This window comes from Tribolium castaneum, chromosome 11 (genome assembly GCF_031307605.1).
Source record: "Tribolium castaneum strain GA2 chromosome 11, icTriCast1.1, whole genome shotgun sequence".
NCBI classification, from domain to species: domain Eukaryota; kingdom Metazoa; phylum Arthropoda; class Insecta; order Coleoptera; family Tenebrionidae; genus Tribolium; species Tribolium castaneum.
The window spans coordinates 283,940-301,929 of NC_087404.1; the positions used below are offsets into that span (position 1 = coordinate 283,940).

Here is a 17,990-nt window from a genome sequence, read left to right on the forward strand (position 1 = left end):
TAATCGTCGCCATCTTGGAAGTTTGAAAGTCGGCGGCGGTCATTTTTGTTTAATGGTAAATTGGCGCCAAATTTAAATTATTTCAAAATTAATATTTGAAATTAGTCGGCCATGTTTGTTTGTTAAAAAAAAATGGCGCCAAAATTTAAATTTATTTAAAAATTAATATTGGGTGTAATGTTGGTTGTCTAACCGTGGTGTAGCCAGCGGTTATGTGACAGATTTTAATTTGTGGTTTTGTTTGAAAAGTCAAATAATGCGTGTTTGTAATGTTGTTTGCCTAACTTGTCTGTTGCGCACCAAGTTTATTTTATTATTTGTTTAAAATATAATGCAAAAAAAAGTTGTTGTTGTTCCTTCCATGGGGAGTCGAACCTCAGGTAGGTAGAGTGGATAGTGCTGTCCATTTTGGAAACCTGAAACAAATTTACATAAGCTATTTGGTTAATGGATAATAATAAAAACAATAAATTACTTTAATTGTTTATTACATCTAAATATAAGTACATGCATACATACATACATACATATTATAATACATAAACATTATAATACAATAACTACAATACAAATTAAATATTATTCCTGAGTTTGAGGAGGAATATTTTTATGACCCCAAGATAATGTTCTACCTTCAGAATTGTTTAAGATGTAACGTTTATCATCTTTGAAAGATAAAGCAATTTTTTTCTTTAATTCTGTGTAAATGTTATGAAGCTTCGAACGAAAGATATTCATTTCTTTAATAATTTCAGTGTTTGGAACAGTAACTGCGTTTTGGTAGTCAATTTTATGTAATTCACTTGTAATTACATTGTGTTTAATACCCTTAGCTTTTTTAGATAATTCACCTTCAACATCCACACAATATGCTTTAGCACCTGTTCCTAAAAATTCTGATATTACACGTCCTTTATATTCATCTTTCATCTTCCCGATGACAGAAGACGATACAGGTATTCCATGAATATTTTCTGCTTTATAATTTGAAGTATCAAAACGCTCTATATTAGATTTAATATCATCATAAATATTTTCACAAAAAATTTCAATTACTAAACTATCAGTATCGGTATACAAAAGCGTTGCATTGTTACCGTATTTAAGTTTTATGAAATTATAATAAAAATCATACATAATAGTTTTACTGATATCTAGAATAGTAAAACCTACATACAGAGGTTTATTGTAGAAAACTTTTTCGTTCTCTAATTGAATAGCTACAAAATTTGGTGTAAAGATAGATGAATTTTTAAAATTTGGTCGTGCAATTAAACTTTCAGCACCTGGTTTTCTACCTATATTATTCCATGATGTTACCAATTTCACGTTTACTCTTTTATCAATTGATTCCATGGTTTTACCAAAAACTGAATTATTCATTAATTTAAATACATCTTTTTCTAACGCGTTTTTTGATTTGTTACGCATTTCTGTATTTAAATCAATATATGTTTTCAACCATGGTGATTGATTAAAACTTAAAACACGGTGAATATTAATTAATTTTAAACCACCTTGTATAGCTTGTCTTAAATTTCGATAATGTAAAACATAGTGTACTTTATTGTTTAAGGTTGCGCAAAGTTTCTCAGTTTTACTAGAGGGAGGAATAAATTTTTCAGGACAAAATGGTAAATCGTTGTGAAGATTATGTAATTCAGAAGGATATTCTAAATCAACTTCGAATATATAACCTACATCAGCGTTATCTGTCAAATTGAGAATTAGGTTATCATTGAATTCATTAGGATCTTCCCATCGAAAACCGCTATAAGGTAAATATTCAGACATTGCTGCTCCATACAAGTTGGTTGCATCAAGGTACATTATAAAAGAAGTTGGTTTAGAAGGATCATGATTTGATAAAAACTTATTATTTGCTACTGCTTTACGTTTTGAACATTGACAAAGTCCTCCTCTAATAGATTTTCGAAAGAAATGTACCATGTCTATATCAGTTAACAATTCGAATTTAATTCCAGTCATTTTTAACATAGCATCCCAGCCTAATGAAGGTGCTGTTAAGTAATGAGCTGGATCTAGTTCATAAATTTTGAGACAAACCTTTCTGAAATTTTCAAAAATGTCTGTAAGTAACAAAACATCAGACTTTAAATAAATGTTGGAATAATCACCTAACGTTTTGCAATCAAATAGATTCCAGACTTCCTGTGCTCGCTCATAATCATGTTCACTGATATCAGTTTTATTAAGATTATCATAAAATTGTTGAATCAATGGTAAATTGGTATCATCTAACTTATTAAAACAATCCAAATATGAATATGGAAAAACACCTTTTTGTCTTATCAAATTAAATTGGTTATCGTCCGAAAAGTGTTTCCGAATGGTTAGACATTCATCAGAAGTTAAAGTCTGAGATAATTTATCTAATGAAAAAGAAAGGAAACGGAACGAATCTACGAATCTAAGCGTTATAAAAATATTGTCAACTGTATTTGTAGTCGTGTTCATGACCTTATCAACTAAAATTTTTTTTGAAAATGTAATATACTTTTCTTTAGTTTGAGCAATGCAATTAATGATGGTCTTTTCTGTTGCTAAAGCTTTAATAAATAAATGACTATCATAATTAGTTAAATTATGACAAAAAACAGGGATATATTTTGGAATCTTATAATTTAAATTACAAATAGAATGGGCAGGTCCTAAAAATTCACCTGTTAAGTGACAATGATTACGAACTCTATCACAATTTAGACTTCCGTAATCTGTTTTGAAAGGTTCTTTACATAAATGACAATGGGTAGATATTTGAAAAACCAATTCATCTAACGGAGTCATTTCAAGTGGTACGATATGTTTGAGGTGATCGTGATAAAGTCTATTTACATCATCTTGCAACCATTTCACAAAAATTTCAGGAGCATCTTTTCCTCGATAAGTCCGATATATTGATAAATTATCATTATATGCACATTTTATGTAATATCCGAAACTATATGGTTCATGTAAATGTGTAACAATTGTACGGATATTATCGGCTGAATTATCATTGCGTAAAGGTTTTAAAATAGATTCAAAATCGAAATAAAATACAAAAGGAACTTTAAGAGATTTATCAAAATTTTGAAATGTTAATTCATTACCAGGCACTTCTTTACCAAATTTATTTATAATCAGATCAGAAGTTGGTAATGTAGTGACAACTTCATTACAAGCATACTTACGATGTTTAACTAATTTTTGTTCACTCGAAAAAAATAATAGACAACCGTTACATATAAATTTAGCATGATTATGTTTGGAAAGTTGTGAACTTATTAATCGAGAAATGTTGCTTATCAGACAGTAATGTTTGATCATTCTTTCATCGTCTACGATAAGTAATAAATTTACATGAATGTCTCGTTCCTTAGAAGTTAAATAAAAGGGACCTATAATATCTGATACCCATTTACCTTTTTCATGATCAAAACGCTGCTCTGTTCCATAGACATTTACACTAATATTATTAAGTGCTTCAAATTTAAAAATATCAGTTAATTTAACCGGAAATGAAATATCTGTAAAATCTAATTCCTCTTCAAACTCACGATAAGCATCAACTCGATGTCGATTAACATTTACTTCAGTTGAATGAAGGTGTGCCAAAACAGACCATTTGAAACATTCATTATCATCATTATGAATATTGATAACCGCTCTCCGCTTCACTATGTCCTTCGGTAATGGTATATATGTTGATGCACGTAGTGGATTGAATTTGTTGATATTAAGTTCCAAAAACAAAATTTCCATTAAAATCCAACCTAAAAAATTTAATACAATAATATGTTTATAAATAAAATTGGTATTACTTACCACTATCTTTTTCCAAGAATTCACTCATTTTGTTTTTTATGACGCCACATATTTCTTCCAGTTCTACCTTAATATTTGTCGATATTGAAATGATGATATTTTTAGTGTTGAATGATTTGATTTCGATAATGTCTTTAGAAGGTAAAATATATTTAGCAAAAAGTTCGAAATTAATTTTAAGTTGGTTAAATTCTCTCAGTTTTCTAGTTATTAAAGTGATAAGTTTATCTTGATTTCTTTCAAAAAAATTGCACACTTCCAAGTCATCTAGTTGTGAATTTTTCAATCGGTATGAGGTAATTCTTGATTTGAAGGCAACTTGATATTCTTCAACGAAATCATCATCATCATTAATTTTGGCGGAGATGACACTTTTATGTTTTAAAGAACGTAAATGGTTTAATCTGGATCCTCTGTAGTGATTATTGCATATTTCACAAAATTGATGAAATGAACATGATGGAGCGTTAGTAGTAACTTCTAAAAACAAAAACAAGTTATAATAATAATATAAACAATATTTACAAAAATACCTTGTAAAGGTGTTCTAGTTGTCAGGCGGGCTTTTTTAGGAGTCATATCATCCGAATCCATTGAACACAATGATGAATTTGTAATATGACGCTTATAGTTATCAAATCTCGTAAATGACGTTTTACATCCGGTGCAAGTGAGTTTAGATAATTTATCACCTTAAAAATGCTCTTAATTAAAACAATTTCTATAACGTAAAATGTATTTACTTACTATGTTTTTTTACATGACGTGTTAAAGCATCTTTGCGAGTAAACTTGTTATCGCATTGAGAGCACTTGAACATGATTGGTTGATTACTTTCATACACGTACAGTCGAAGTAGAAATGAATTAATCATTGATGCGATATGATTTTATATTCTATAAACTTTGCAACCGGATATTGTGGTTTCTTACGTAAAAATTCAAAAAATTCGAAATATAACTGATAAAAATTTAACGTTTTTAAGGAAAAAACGTTAGACAGGAAATATGATAACAAAAATAATCAGAATGAATATTATTTTTTATTAGACATAAAACAAACTACATACTTAAACTAACAAAGTCATACACCTAAATAAATTTTTAATTGCAGTTTTTAAGCCAAACCTAACGCTATGAACATCATAAAAACGATCCAACATGTACAAACAATTCCAAACATTGCTAAAAAGGTAGGAACATGATTAAAACAATTTTTTATTGAAACTACATCATGATCATTAAGTATAAGTCTCTTCCAATCAGTATCAATATAATTACTATTGGTAAAAACTAGTCTTAATTTAAAATATATTACAGAGTTTGCTGTAGAAACATTTTCATATTTAAATATTTCTATTGCAGTATTGCTCAAATAACCCAGATTCATCTTCTTCCATTGGTAATCAACATCGTTGAAAAATAAACTTTTCCAGAGAGGAGACCATCTTGTGTTGTTAGGACTTTCACTAGTGAAGACGATGTACATATCTACAACATCTAGCGGTTTTTGCACATACAACACATTTTGTATAAGAGTAACAAATAAGATGAGTGATGAGTTCAAAAGAGGCATTACACTTGAAACGCAGTGGGTTGTTGTTGTTGTTGTTGTTGTTGTTGTTGTTGTTGTTGTTGTTGTTGTTGTTGGCTTCCTGTATCATCTAAAATACACAAAACACAATTATTTATTGATGAAGGAGGACCATCAAACTGATCTTCGTCAAAACTGTTATAATAATGTTGTAAACATGGTAGATTCAGCTTTATATCATGATCTTGTTGATATGTTTCCGGTAATTTATGAAATATATCCATCAACTGGCACGGTCCTAATTTCAGTAGTTCCAGTTTCATTAGTAATCGAATATCGCTTATGGTTTTTTCAAAATGCAGCACTTTTTTTATAACAGGTTCTACACTCGTTGCCATCTTAAATGGAACTAAATTAGACGTTAAATAATTATATTGTATATATATATATATATATATATATATATATATATATATTTCTTATTTATTAGGTAATATCTTTCATTTCAATCCAACTATTCTGATTATCTGGTAAACCTAACCATTTCACAAATAATTTAGTTCCTTTACGTCGAATCACCTTTTCAACTAAATAGACGTCAGGATATTGAGTTTTTGATAATTCCCAAATATAAAAAGCTCCTTTGATTGGTTGACCTTCTTTATCTTCTAGTAGAAATGTTACAGGATTGGTTAGATTAATCTTACTGATTTTAAAAATTTCCGTTGACCAATTGGGTGTATATCCTTTTTCAAATAACATCTTTTCTTTGCTAATTCTTACGAAATCTCCGACTTTAAATTTTTTTCTGTTTTTATCAACAATCTTTAGATGATCATATGCTGTTATGTCTCCTTGATTCGAAGCGTTTATCTCTGTGGGTTTCCTTCCTGTTGTTCGATGTATTGTAGTATTATAATTTTTGGTTATCTCTTGCAATTTATTTATCCATTTATGTGTCGCAAATAACGTAAAATATCGATAAATTTTTGATTTTAAAGTACGTATAACTCGTTCAGCAATTGCTGCTTTTTTAACGCTGTACGTACTATAGTGATTAATATTATAACGTCTCATCAAATCCTGAAAAGTGGTATTATAAAATTCCTTTCCTTGATCTGACTGTAAATTCTTTGGTATTCGTTCTTTTTCATTCTTTAGTATTGATTCCATAGCTCTGCTAACCTCATTAGCTGATTTCGATTTCAGTGGTCTGGTCCATAAAAATTTAGAAAAACAGTCGATTACGACTAAAATATATTTAAATCCATTATTATGATAAGATAAATTTTGCATTTCTGCTAAATCTACTTGCCATAAATCATCCAATCCTTTAATTATAGTACGTCTTCGTTTAAAATTCTTGCGTGCAGGTTTAAATATCTCGTTTACCAATTTTTGCTTTACATCACTAACTTGCTTTAGTCGAACCATTGCTTATTTACGGTACACTTCTCTACAATTTCCATGACGATCTGACATTTGACCTGGAGGACACTTGTTTTTATTATGAGGCATGGGTTCTATCTTTGGACCTTCTTCTTCACTATTTTCATATGAATCTGTTACTTTCCTTTTCTTTGATATAGGTACATTCTCAAGTTGATCTGTATCACCTGCTTTAGAACGTTTGGAAATGGTTTCTGGTATTATCTTAATACTATCGATTCCTTCAAAGCGTTCTTCAAGTTTTTTTATTCGTTTGGTTATCTCATTTGAATTATTCATAAATTTTTTCCACTTCTTATCGATTTCATAATTTATACTTAAATGTTTGTTATGCAATTCTGATTGAATCGTGTGAGGAATTGTAGCAATTATATTATCAATTTTTCCATCAAGTATTTTGTACTTAACATTCATGGTTAAGTTTAACTGATTAAATTTATCCATCCATATAGCATCTGCTTTATGAACATTATTATTTAAATCCGTTAAAGCAGCTATTACTCCTTCCATCTTTTGGTATATTTGTTTACTTACTAAATCAATATATACCTTATTCGCACAATCTTTGTCTTCTGTTGGATCATTAATGTTACAGATTCTATGATGTTTTAAATCAAGGTCACCATCAGCAGTGAAAACAAATGGTGATGGTGTAGATTTAAAAAATGCACTTGATGCTGATAACACTTTACGTCCGAATAGATCAATGGGCATTTCAACACTGAGGATTAACCAGAAAAAAACTTAAACCTAATATATTACACCACATTCCTTTAATTCTTCTTCTATTGATAAAATTTCATTCAGATGGGAATTGTTACCCGCTTTTGTCGCTGCATGTAATAATGCTAGACGTGACACTAATTCATTTATGTCATCCCAGTAAACATATTCTACACGTTTATTAGTGAATAATCCTTCACCAATAAACGGAGATTTAGGAAATGAAGTAAACATTGGTTGCACAATTTGAGTATATTTTACACCTCTATGACCTTTTAGTTGTTTTGTGGGATCATTATTTTTTCTATGTGTATTAGAAATTTCAAGTATTTTTTTGTATGCTGACCGATCCTCTTTTGTAATTTGAGTGTATTTATCTTCAGGGTTTTTAAAAAATATTAGTCTGTATAAACCAGGAGTACCAGGAAATGATTCATTATCTAAAATTAAATCACCATTTTGACTGATTATTAATTCATGTTTACCCATAAATAGTTTATTCTCTTTTGAATTATATCTAGGACCAAATGTCTGATCACTGGTTTTCTCTAAAACTGCTTCTATTGCATTTCTCGCAACTGGAGGATATTGTTCTAAAAATTCATCTAAAATATGTCTGCTATTAATTAAATCATCCATAGTGTCAGATTTGGTTTCTTCATCTTCTTCTTTTATTTCTGGTATTGACTCATATATTTCTTCTGGTTGTCGTAGTGATGTACTAGGTTCATATGTTTCTTCAACTGGTAGTTCAAGTTCTTGTTTAATCTTTTCTTTTTTTGGTAATTTAAGAAATTGTTTCCTTTGCTTTTGAATATGATGTTTTGGTCTTTTGTGTTGTTTTTGTTGTTGTTGCTGTGGTGGTGGAGATTGCTTCTCCAATTTTATTGAAATTTCTTCTAAAGGATTTATAACAGGCTGAAAAAGTTTTTTAATTGACTCATCCGCTTCACTGCTGTTTAACTTTATGGCTTTATACTTCTTTCGAATTGAATCAGCTGCTTTTAATATATGTCTTTTAAGGTTTTGATCTGGTTTGGTACCCATCATTACCGCTTAATGTTATAAACTAACCGAACAAATCAGAATTATTGTTTATATAACTTCTTATTCTACTGCTATTATAACGGGTCTCAAACTGATATTAACCGATCTCAAACCGATCAGGAACTGCTTTTTAACAGACATTAACCGGTCTGAAACCGATATTAACCGGTCTCTATCCGATAATAACCGCTCTGGAACCGGTATTAACCGATATCACACCGATACTAACCGGTCTGAGACCGATATTAACCGGTCTGGAAACGTTGTCAAATAGATATCAATCTACACTTGAATAAAATGATCAAACCCTTTTCTATATCGACCCTTATTTAATTCATTATCTTTACATATAACCAAAAAACCATATTGGTTTTTCCAACATTCCTGACATATTTCACAGAATTGTTCGAATTTCATATCAGCACCAACATGATCTTCATATACATGTTTTAAATTTAACAGATCTTGTTTTAATATTACCAATAAATTTGCATTATCTCGAATTAAATGTTTCGGTATTTTTGTATATGTTTGACAGAGATAGAAACTATCAATATTTTTATGCCGGCCCATGCAAAAGTAATCCCTTATCTTAGCTTGATTACACATTATGACATCATCAAATATAAAAATGGAGTTATTTTTTGCATCTTTTGGATCTAGCACGTCTTCATTATGTTCATACTGGTTATATTCCATTCCTTTAATTTTTTGTAGCACATCACTAAGCAGTTTATATTTCGGTTGATATAATGATTTACAATAAATATATATGTTTTCAAATTTCAATCCGTTGGGATCAAACAATAAAGACAATAATATGTTAGTTTTTCCTCCACCAGAAGGTCCACAAATTATACAACGTATTGATTCGGGTAAAAGTGTACCATGTCGATGAGACATTTTATGTTTATTATCAACATTATTATAATCATGATTTATGATAGGTAATTGTAATTTTTGCTTTAACACTTTCATTTTCATACTAAATTAAAAACATTTATAAGAAGGTTTATATAGGGAAAAAAGTTCAGTTAAATGTTGTCTTTCAAAGGGGAAGGACTATTAAATACTGCAATCAATAAATTACCTTTTGAATTACATTTACCAGGATATCAATATTGCGGACCTGGTACAAAACTTAAGAAACGGTTAGAACGAGGTGATCCTGGAATAAACAAGCTTGACAGCTTTTGTAAAACGCACGATATAGCTTACGCTAATTCCAACGATTTAAAAGATAGACATCAAGCGGATCGAATTTTAGAAGATAGTGCATGGTCACGTGTTAAGTCTAAAGACGCTTCATTTGGTGAAAAAGCAAGTGCCTGGTTTGTAACTAACGCAATGAAAGTCAAAAGGAAATTAGGTATGGGAATCCAAGGGAAAAAATCGAAAAGGAAGACAAAGAAATCTAGAAAGAGGACACAGAAAAAACAACAACCTTTTCATAAAGCTCTTTTATCAAATTTAGAAAATAAGGGATATGATAATATAAAATCTGCATTATCAGCTGCTCGTATAGCAGTTAGAAAATCTGGAGGTCGTAAGCGTATAAAAATTCCTCGTATTATACCTATAAAAACAGGAGGATTTTTACCATTGTTACCATTAATTTTTGGAGGACTTAGTGCCTTAGGGGCTATGGGCGGAGGTGCTGCTGCTATAACTAAAGCTGTAAATGATGCTAAAGCAGCGAAACAGAAATTAGATGAGAATAAACGTCATAATAAAGTACTGGAAGATATCGCTATCGGGAAGGCGGGAAGTGGTTTATATCTTCGAAAGCAACCACGAGGTTATGGATTGTATTTACGTAAATTTCCAAAAAACTACCAATAAAACTGCCTAATAGGGCACTAACTGATAATGATTTAAGAAGATATGCTAAATTATTAAAACTATCCAAATTTAAAGGCGTTTTTATGAGAGATGAATTAATTCATATGAAACCTGATAAGACAGAATGTGGTATCATTAATTTGGACTCTAAAAAAGGATCCGGAACTCATTGGGTTTGTTATAGAAAAACAAATAAACAGGTTGATTATTTTGATAGTTATGGAAATCTAAAGCCACCTCTAGAATTAGTACGATACTTAGGAAATTGTAATATTTACTTTAATCATGATCGTTATCAATTTTTATCATATAATTGCGGACATTTATGTTTGATGTTTTTACATAATAAAAGATGAGATAATCATGTATTTTATTCAGTCATGTATAAGACATTCTCCCTAACAGGTGTTGAAAGTACGCTGTCTGAACACTATGAGCCACCCATTGACCTTAAAGAAAATTCGAATTATTCTATAGCTTTAATCGGTTTTTATACTAACAATAATATACCAAATATAGAAGAGGGTACAAATAAATTTTATTATTTTGCTCCGAACACTACTGAAGAAAAAGTGATAACATTTCCGAAAGGTGCTTATGAAATAGCTGCTATAGAAAAATATATACAAATAATTCTTAGTGGACGATCTGCAACTGATGCTCAAAAACAGAATACATTTTCATTGAAGGCTAACGAAAACACATTAAAGTGTGAGATATTTAGTATTTACGACATTAATTTCGCTCACGAAGATAGTATTGGTAAATTGTTAGGTTTTTCTAAAAGGAAACTTAAAGCAAGACAATTACATGAAAGTGATTTACCTGTTAACATAATTAAGGTTAATACAATACGTATCGAGTGTAATATTGTAAGAGGTTCTTTCTACAAAAACAAAGAATCTCATACTCTTTATGAAACTGCTTTAAGTGTTAGTCCAGCCGAACAGATTTTTGTGGAACCATTAAATCCTATTTATTTACCTATCATTAATAGATCCAATATACCTAACCTAACTATTGATATTGTTGATCAAGACCATCGTCCTATAGATTTTAACGGTCAAACAATCAATATTCGTCTTGCTCTGAAAAAAGAAGCATAAACATGGGTTTAGTGTTTCAAAATCAATATAAAAAATCATACAATCCATCAAATTATCAGTCAGTATCTTGTCATCAGTCGACATTATCACATCAGAGCGTGCAGATTCTTAAATCGTTAGGATATAATGTCCGCCAGCAAACTTCAGGTTTACAGTTCACCGGAAATAGACGACAGCATAAGTAAAGAGGAAGAACATACATATAGTCCGCAAGTAAGATCTTTCGATAACAATGATGAAATCGAAATTATAATTAATCAGAGAGATATTTGGATTTCTCTCTTTGAATCATTTATACAAGTGGACGGTGAGTTCATACCAGATCCGGTACCGGAAACTGGCGGTGGAAATGTAACCTTGACTAATAATGCAGCGGCATATTTATTTGAGAATGTAAGCTATGAATTGAATAATGTTGAGTTAGATAGTGTACGTGAAGTCGGAACAGTATCTACAATCAAAACTTTTCTATGTTATGGTAAAGATGAAGTAAGAGCATTAACTCTCGCTGGATGGAATGATCAAGAAAGTCAACAACTGAAGACATTTAATGAAACTGATAATACGTTTTCATTTAGAATCCCTTTATCTTATCTGTTAAATTTACCATTTGATTATCATCGGATAGTTAGCGGTCATCAAAAACTTCGATTAATACGAAGTCGTAACGATGCTAATTGTTTCATTTCTACCGGAACGAGAAAAGCGACACTTAAGATTAACAATATTGAATTAAAAGCAAAACATGTTTATCCAAATGATGAAATTAAATTAACTATATTAGAAGGGATCAACAAAGATCGTGTTATATCGTTACCGTTCAGAAAATGGGAAATTCATGAACTTCCATCAGTTCGACAAACTAATAACGACATCTGGAGAGTTAAAACATCGACTCAATTAGAAAAACCAAGATTTATTATCGTTTGCTTTCAAACAAACCGAAAAAATAATCCAAAGTCTGATGTTACTCTATTTGATCATTGTGATGTAAGAAGCGTACGTTTATGGTTGAATTCAAATGTTTATCCATATGAAACATGGAAACTACAATTTGCTAAAAATAAATATTTAGAAGCATATCAAGCTTACGTTGATTTTTATAAGGAATTTAATGGAAAAGATCGTGCTGAACCTATATTAAGCTATACAGATTATAAAAAAAGACCGATATTTGTATTAGATTGTTCCAAGCAAAACGAAGCAATTCGAAGTTCCACCATTGATATCAGCTTAGAATTTGAAAGCGATAATAATTTCCCAGCCGATACAAGAGCTTATTGTATTATCATTCATGATAGAATAATGCAGTACTATCCGTTAACAGGAATAATTAGACAACTGATATAAGGATGAAAAAAAGTGTTACTATAAGTAATAGTGCTCCGGAAGTACATAATCTAATAGTTTGGTCATATGCTTATCAAGATGCTAGAAAAGGAAACTATTGGATACAATGCGCTGCAGACAGAGAAAGGTTTAAGTTTAGAATTAATCAAATGAAAAATATTTTAAAGAAGATCTTAAATTCTGCTCATCGTGAACAAATTTTTCAGTCTAGATTTAAGTGTTCAACATGAAGGTAGTAGTGATTGATGTTCAAGGATTTTATATACCTGAATTCATCGTTAAAGAATTAACAATATTTGATGGACATCGAACTGGTCACTATTTGTTTAAATCACCGGTGCCGTTTCGTCAACTAAGTGCTGATGTAAAAAAACAAGTGAAATATTTAGAATTAAATCATCATCTATTACGTTACAACAGTGGAAATATCGACTATGAAAATATTTATAACATACTAGAAGAAAATATTATCGATGATGTTATCGATATTATTTACGTAAAAGGAAGCGTTAAAGAGGATTTTTTAAGACAATTTTTCGATTCAAAGGACTTTTACCCTAGGATCATCAATTTGGAGGAAGCAAACTCTTGTCCAAAATTGCAACCACAACTTCCGTTATGTATGCATCATTACTTAAAAACTAAAATATGTATCTGTAGTCTTAATAATGTACGGTTTATTTATAATTATGTAATTCAGAATTTACCGAAATAAACGTTTAAAGTTTTAATCTCGTTTCCTTCTCCTACTTCATTAACCTGCCCGCTCCACTCTAGTTAAGATTATAAAAAGTACTGTTTCCGGTTACAGTGTTATTTTAGTTTACTACAAACCATGGAAATAAGTAAGTAATTTTTTTCTTAATCTCGCTTTTAAAACATTTTTTCTTTATAAGTTTTTTAATTTTTTTTGTCAAACTTGCTTTTAAAAATTTTTTCTTTATAAGAGTTTTTACTCAAACTTGCTTTTAATCTTTTTTTCTTTATAAGAGCTTTTTCTGAAACTTTTTCTGAAACTTTTTTATACATTTAGGCGAACAACGAATCATAAACGTCCTTCGACGTGTCCTCCCAGAAAACCTGCGGCACGTCCCGACCATGACCCAAGTCAGCAGGGGGCCACCTAACATACCTGCAGATTATGTAAAACGAACTTATGGCCCTTACACAATAGGGTATAAATTCCATAATAATTTGTTAAGTGTTTGGTTTTTCTACTAAATAAATAAATAAATAAATAAATAAATAATGAATCATCAACCTGTTTTTTATTTGTCTTTTTCATTTTTTTAATTACATATGAACAATATAAGGTAAGATAATTCAGTTGCATGTGAGTTTTCAATCAAACAACATGTGTGTTCTTATTTTATATCTATTGATTTCAACATCGATTGTTACTGCTGATAACATGAATAATAGTGCAAGTGATGAACAAGATGTTGTTAACTTTTTATCTAAATATGGGTATTTGAAACCTCTAAACAACGACATCAATTCAAACAATTCTATCAGATATAAAGAAAATTATAATGAAGCCTTATTTAATTTTCAAGAGTTTTACAATCTACCTGCAACAGGTGAAATTAATCAAGAAACTCTGAAATTAATTAAACAATCACGTTGTGGATTGCCTGATGCTGTTTTATCAGATTATACATTACATCCAAAGAAGTGGTCTCATTTTAATATAACGTGGCGTGCACATGTGGGTGATAGTCATATTAAATCTTTAGTACGAAAAGCTTTTTCAATTTGGGAAGAATTTACAAACCTAAAATTTACTGAAACTCCTCGTAACAGATATCCTAATATCTTTATAGCTTTTACAGCAAGAAAACATAAATATTTTATTCATCAACGTGAATGTTCATCTGATTTCGATGGACCTGGAAACGTTCTTGCTCATGCAGATTTCCCTAATGATATAAACGTTACGGAAATTCATATCGATAATGCAGAAAGTTGGTCTTATTCAACAACTGTAGATGCATCATATTCGGATTCACCTAGTTTATTAAATGTTATAATTCATGAATTAGGACATACGTTAGGATTAGAACACTCCTCTGTTAATACATCAATAATGTACTCTTTTTATTCAAATTCAAGGTCTAAATTAGACCAAGATGATATTTGGGCAATACAGAACTTGTATGGTATTAAATCAAAACAAAAACCCACTTTTAACGTTTCCACAACAACAACGCAAAAATCCCTACTAACTACATCAACCCCTAAAAATGTAACTGTTCTTCCAAAAGATAACAACAACAACAAATTTCCAGACTTATGTAGTTTACAAACAATAGATAAATTTCTAATAGTTAAAACACATTTATACATCTTTTATAAAAAGTGGGTTTGGTTAATTGAAATAGGTAAAAATTCATATCCAAAACCATATTTAATTACTGTGTGGTTAACATTTTTACCAAAAGATTTTGAAGAAATTACAGCAATTTATCATAAACCCTCAACAGATGATATAGTAATTATTGTAAAAGATGAAGTTTATATTTTTTCATTATCTACTTTTAAACTTAAAACTAATTATCCGAAATCTATAAGCGAAGAATTTAAAATATCGAGTCCAATTTCGGCAGCGATAACAACTTACTCAGGTGGTATTTATCTTTTTCTCAGAGATAATACATATATCACATTATCTAGTTGCATCTCTGGATATAATGTTCCTGGTTTAACAAACGAATTATTTGAAGGTGTTCCTAATAAAATAACAGGGGCATTTAGATATTTAAACGGAAAACTGTACTTTTTTAATGAAAATAATTACTTTGAATATGATGAATTTACTAACAGTGTCACAAAAGCGGGACCTAAAACTTTATCTATATTTAACATTAATTGTCCGCGAGAACACATCTTAATTCAATTGAAAAATATGATAAGTAAGCTGATCTCAATTAATGAATCTAATAATTAAGGTATGGAATTTTTTTTATCACCCATGAAACCGCGTTTTTCCTAGTTTACTTTTTATTAATCTATTTCATATCACTTAATAAAAACCGCTGCTTTTTCCTCATTTTAGATTTCCTTTCAGACTTATCATAGAGGGTTACAGCTTAATTTGCGGTAATTCCATATCCGTTTTATAATAATAACATTGAACTCAATTTTTTACTTGTTTATTTGAATGTGAAGCGTGAGTTCTTGCAGTTCCATCTGATTCATGAGTATTAATCTGATAATGACTTCTCGTCTTTATCAACCTAGTTCTTTGTTTTCGTTATCTAGTAATACATTTATTTCTTGCTTAACTATGTCTCCAAATTTTGTAACAAATTTATTTACGATTTTACCAAACCCAATTGCTAATGAAATTTTAACAAATAATGTTTTTTTGCTTGGCCGGTGGCGTAAAATTCGAAGTGAAATAGATAATTTTTGTGACGAGGACGACACGATAACTTACTATAAAAAACTTGATAAATTTAGTTGGGCTGAATGTTACAATTTTACATGGGGAGGGTTTTATGATAGCGATTTTTTTATCCATTTACTTTGGAATAATAATTGGGAACAATATTATAATAGTACCCGTTTATGTTTAAAATTTAAATGTTATAAAGTTCAAAATTTTAATTCTATTTTTATCTGTAAAACTTGTTACAACAATTATACAGCTTATTATTATCACAACTCTGATGACTTAAGTAAATTATCTTTTAAAAAGATTATTACACACAATGCAGTCCTGGTTGAAAATTTAACAGATTATACTCGTGAAGAAGATAGTTGGTGTAGTTGGTGTATTCATCAGTGTTTGTTTACAGTAAGTTTATATTACAACTTAATAAAACGTTCTTTCTAAACATCTAATTTCAGCTTCAGACCTACAAAAGTTGTGCCAAAAAGACGCATCGTAAGTTTATCGAAAATATTGACTTCGGCACAAGTTCTTCATCCACAAGTTCTTCCGATTCAGACTACTGAATTCTTCTCTAAAACCAACATAAATAATCTTTTTTTGGTAAATTCTTTAATTTGTTAAATTTGTTTACCACATTTGATTGCTAAAAAATGTGTTTAATTTTTTAGGAAAATTTTTTATCAAACAAAAAGTCCGTTACAAAATTCTTACGATAAGGTAAACCACAAAATTGGTATTAAATTATATTTTATTTCATTTTTATTTTTTAGGAAAGCGTGTTATCTGTTAACCGCAAAAATTGATTATAAAAGTTCCGTTTTTTACACATTTCACCAGTTTTATTAAAACTATCTTTGTGAGAAGTTGTATGTGCTCCGCTGTGTATTTTTGCATTTAAATTTCAAAGGATTTTATAATGGCTGATCAACTATTAAATCTGAATAAAATTGCTGCCTGTGAATATACTGATACATATGTCAGTGCCAACGATTTGGAAGTGAACAAGAAATATAAAATCATCAATTTAACCAAGGCAAACACACAACATGGGGTTATGATGGTAGCATATCTGGACAACGTCGGTAAAGTTTTTTTACCTAAACGACTAACAGCAGTTATGAATGATACCATAATTACGACATTAATGGAAGGACTCGGATCTTATTTGATTTACATGGGACGTAAGCAAGCTAATGGAAATCAGGAACATGATGCCCACATTTTTAATTTCGAACGTATTATTCACGAAGATTAATGTAAATTTTTTGGTAAGTGTCATGTTCACCTCTATTTAAAAAACTAATTTATGATTTTTTTCTTTTCAGATTAATTCTACACTGCAACACCCCGGACGCAAGAACTAGCAAGAACTCACGCTTCATATTTTTAGATATATTTTATGATAGTTTGTAGAATAGGTATTATAAGTTGTATTGGAATTAAATAAAAAATAAATCAATCAAATTATTGTTTATTATTTGGAGTGTATAAAACCCCCATTCTCATAAAACACATAACAAGGAAAAACTTAAGTAATAGCAGTGTAAACGCTTCATTACAAACACGCATTATTTGACTTTTCAAACAAAACCACAAATTAAAATCTGTCACATAACCGCTGGCTACACCACGGTTAGACAACCAACATTACACCCAATATTAATTTTTAAATAAATTTAAATTTTGGCGCCATTTTTTTTTAACAAACAAACATG

The 17,990-nt window shown here is 29.9% G+C and overlaps 1 protein-coding gene and 2 long non-coding RNA genes across 5 annotated transcripts; 2 read left to right on the forward strand and 1 right to left on the reverse strand.

Moving 5' to 3' along the window:
* Positions 1-263: 263 nt before the first annotated feature.
* LOC135267324 (uncharacterized) lies at positions 264-9,478 on the reverse strand. 3 transcript variants are annotated; one of them, XR_010335757.1, is made up of 5 exons: positions 4,576-9,476; positions 4,362-4,520; positions 3,829-4,308; positions 3,626-3,776; positions 264-416 (listed from the first exon to the last, which is right to left on the reverse strand). It is a non-coding gene; the product is annotated as an uncharacterized LOC135267324 (long non-coding RNA). The 3 variants fall into 3 exon arrangements; XR_010335756.1 differs by having other exon boundaries at positions 3,595-3,776; XR_010335755.1 differs by lacking the exon at positions 264-416 and having other exon boundaries at positions 425-3,776; positions 4,576-9,478.
* A 4,300-nt stretch (positions 9,479-13,778) lies between these two features.
* Positions 13,779-15,350, forward strand: LOC135267342 (matrix metalloproteinase-16-like). Its single transcript, XM_064359604.1, has 2 exons — positions 13,779-15,236; positions 15,329-15,350. Exons 1-2 carry the CDS (start codon positions 14,233-14,235, stop codon positions 15,348-15,350), a joined length of 1,026 nt encoding a protein of 341 aa, XP_064215674.1. The 5' UTR covers positions 13,779-14,232.
* Positions 15,351-17,061: 1,711 nt separating this feature from the next.
* On the forward strand, positions 17,062-17,744 carry LOC135267327 (uncharacterized). Its single transcript, XR_010335761.1, has 2 exons — positions 17,062-17,543; positions 17,601-17,744. It is a non-coding gene; the product is annotated as an uncharacterized LOC135267327 (long non-coding RNA).
* The last annotated feature ends 246 nt before the right edge of the window (positions 17,745-17,990 follow it).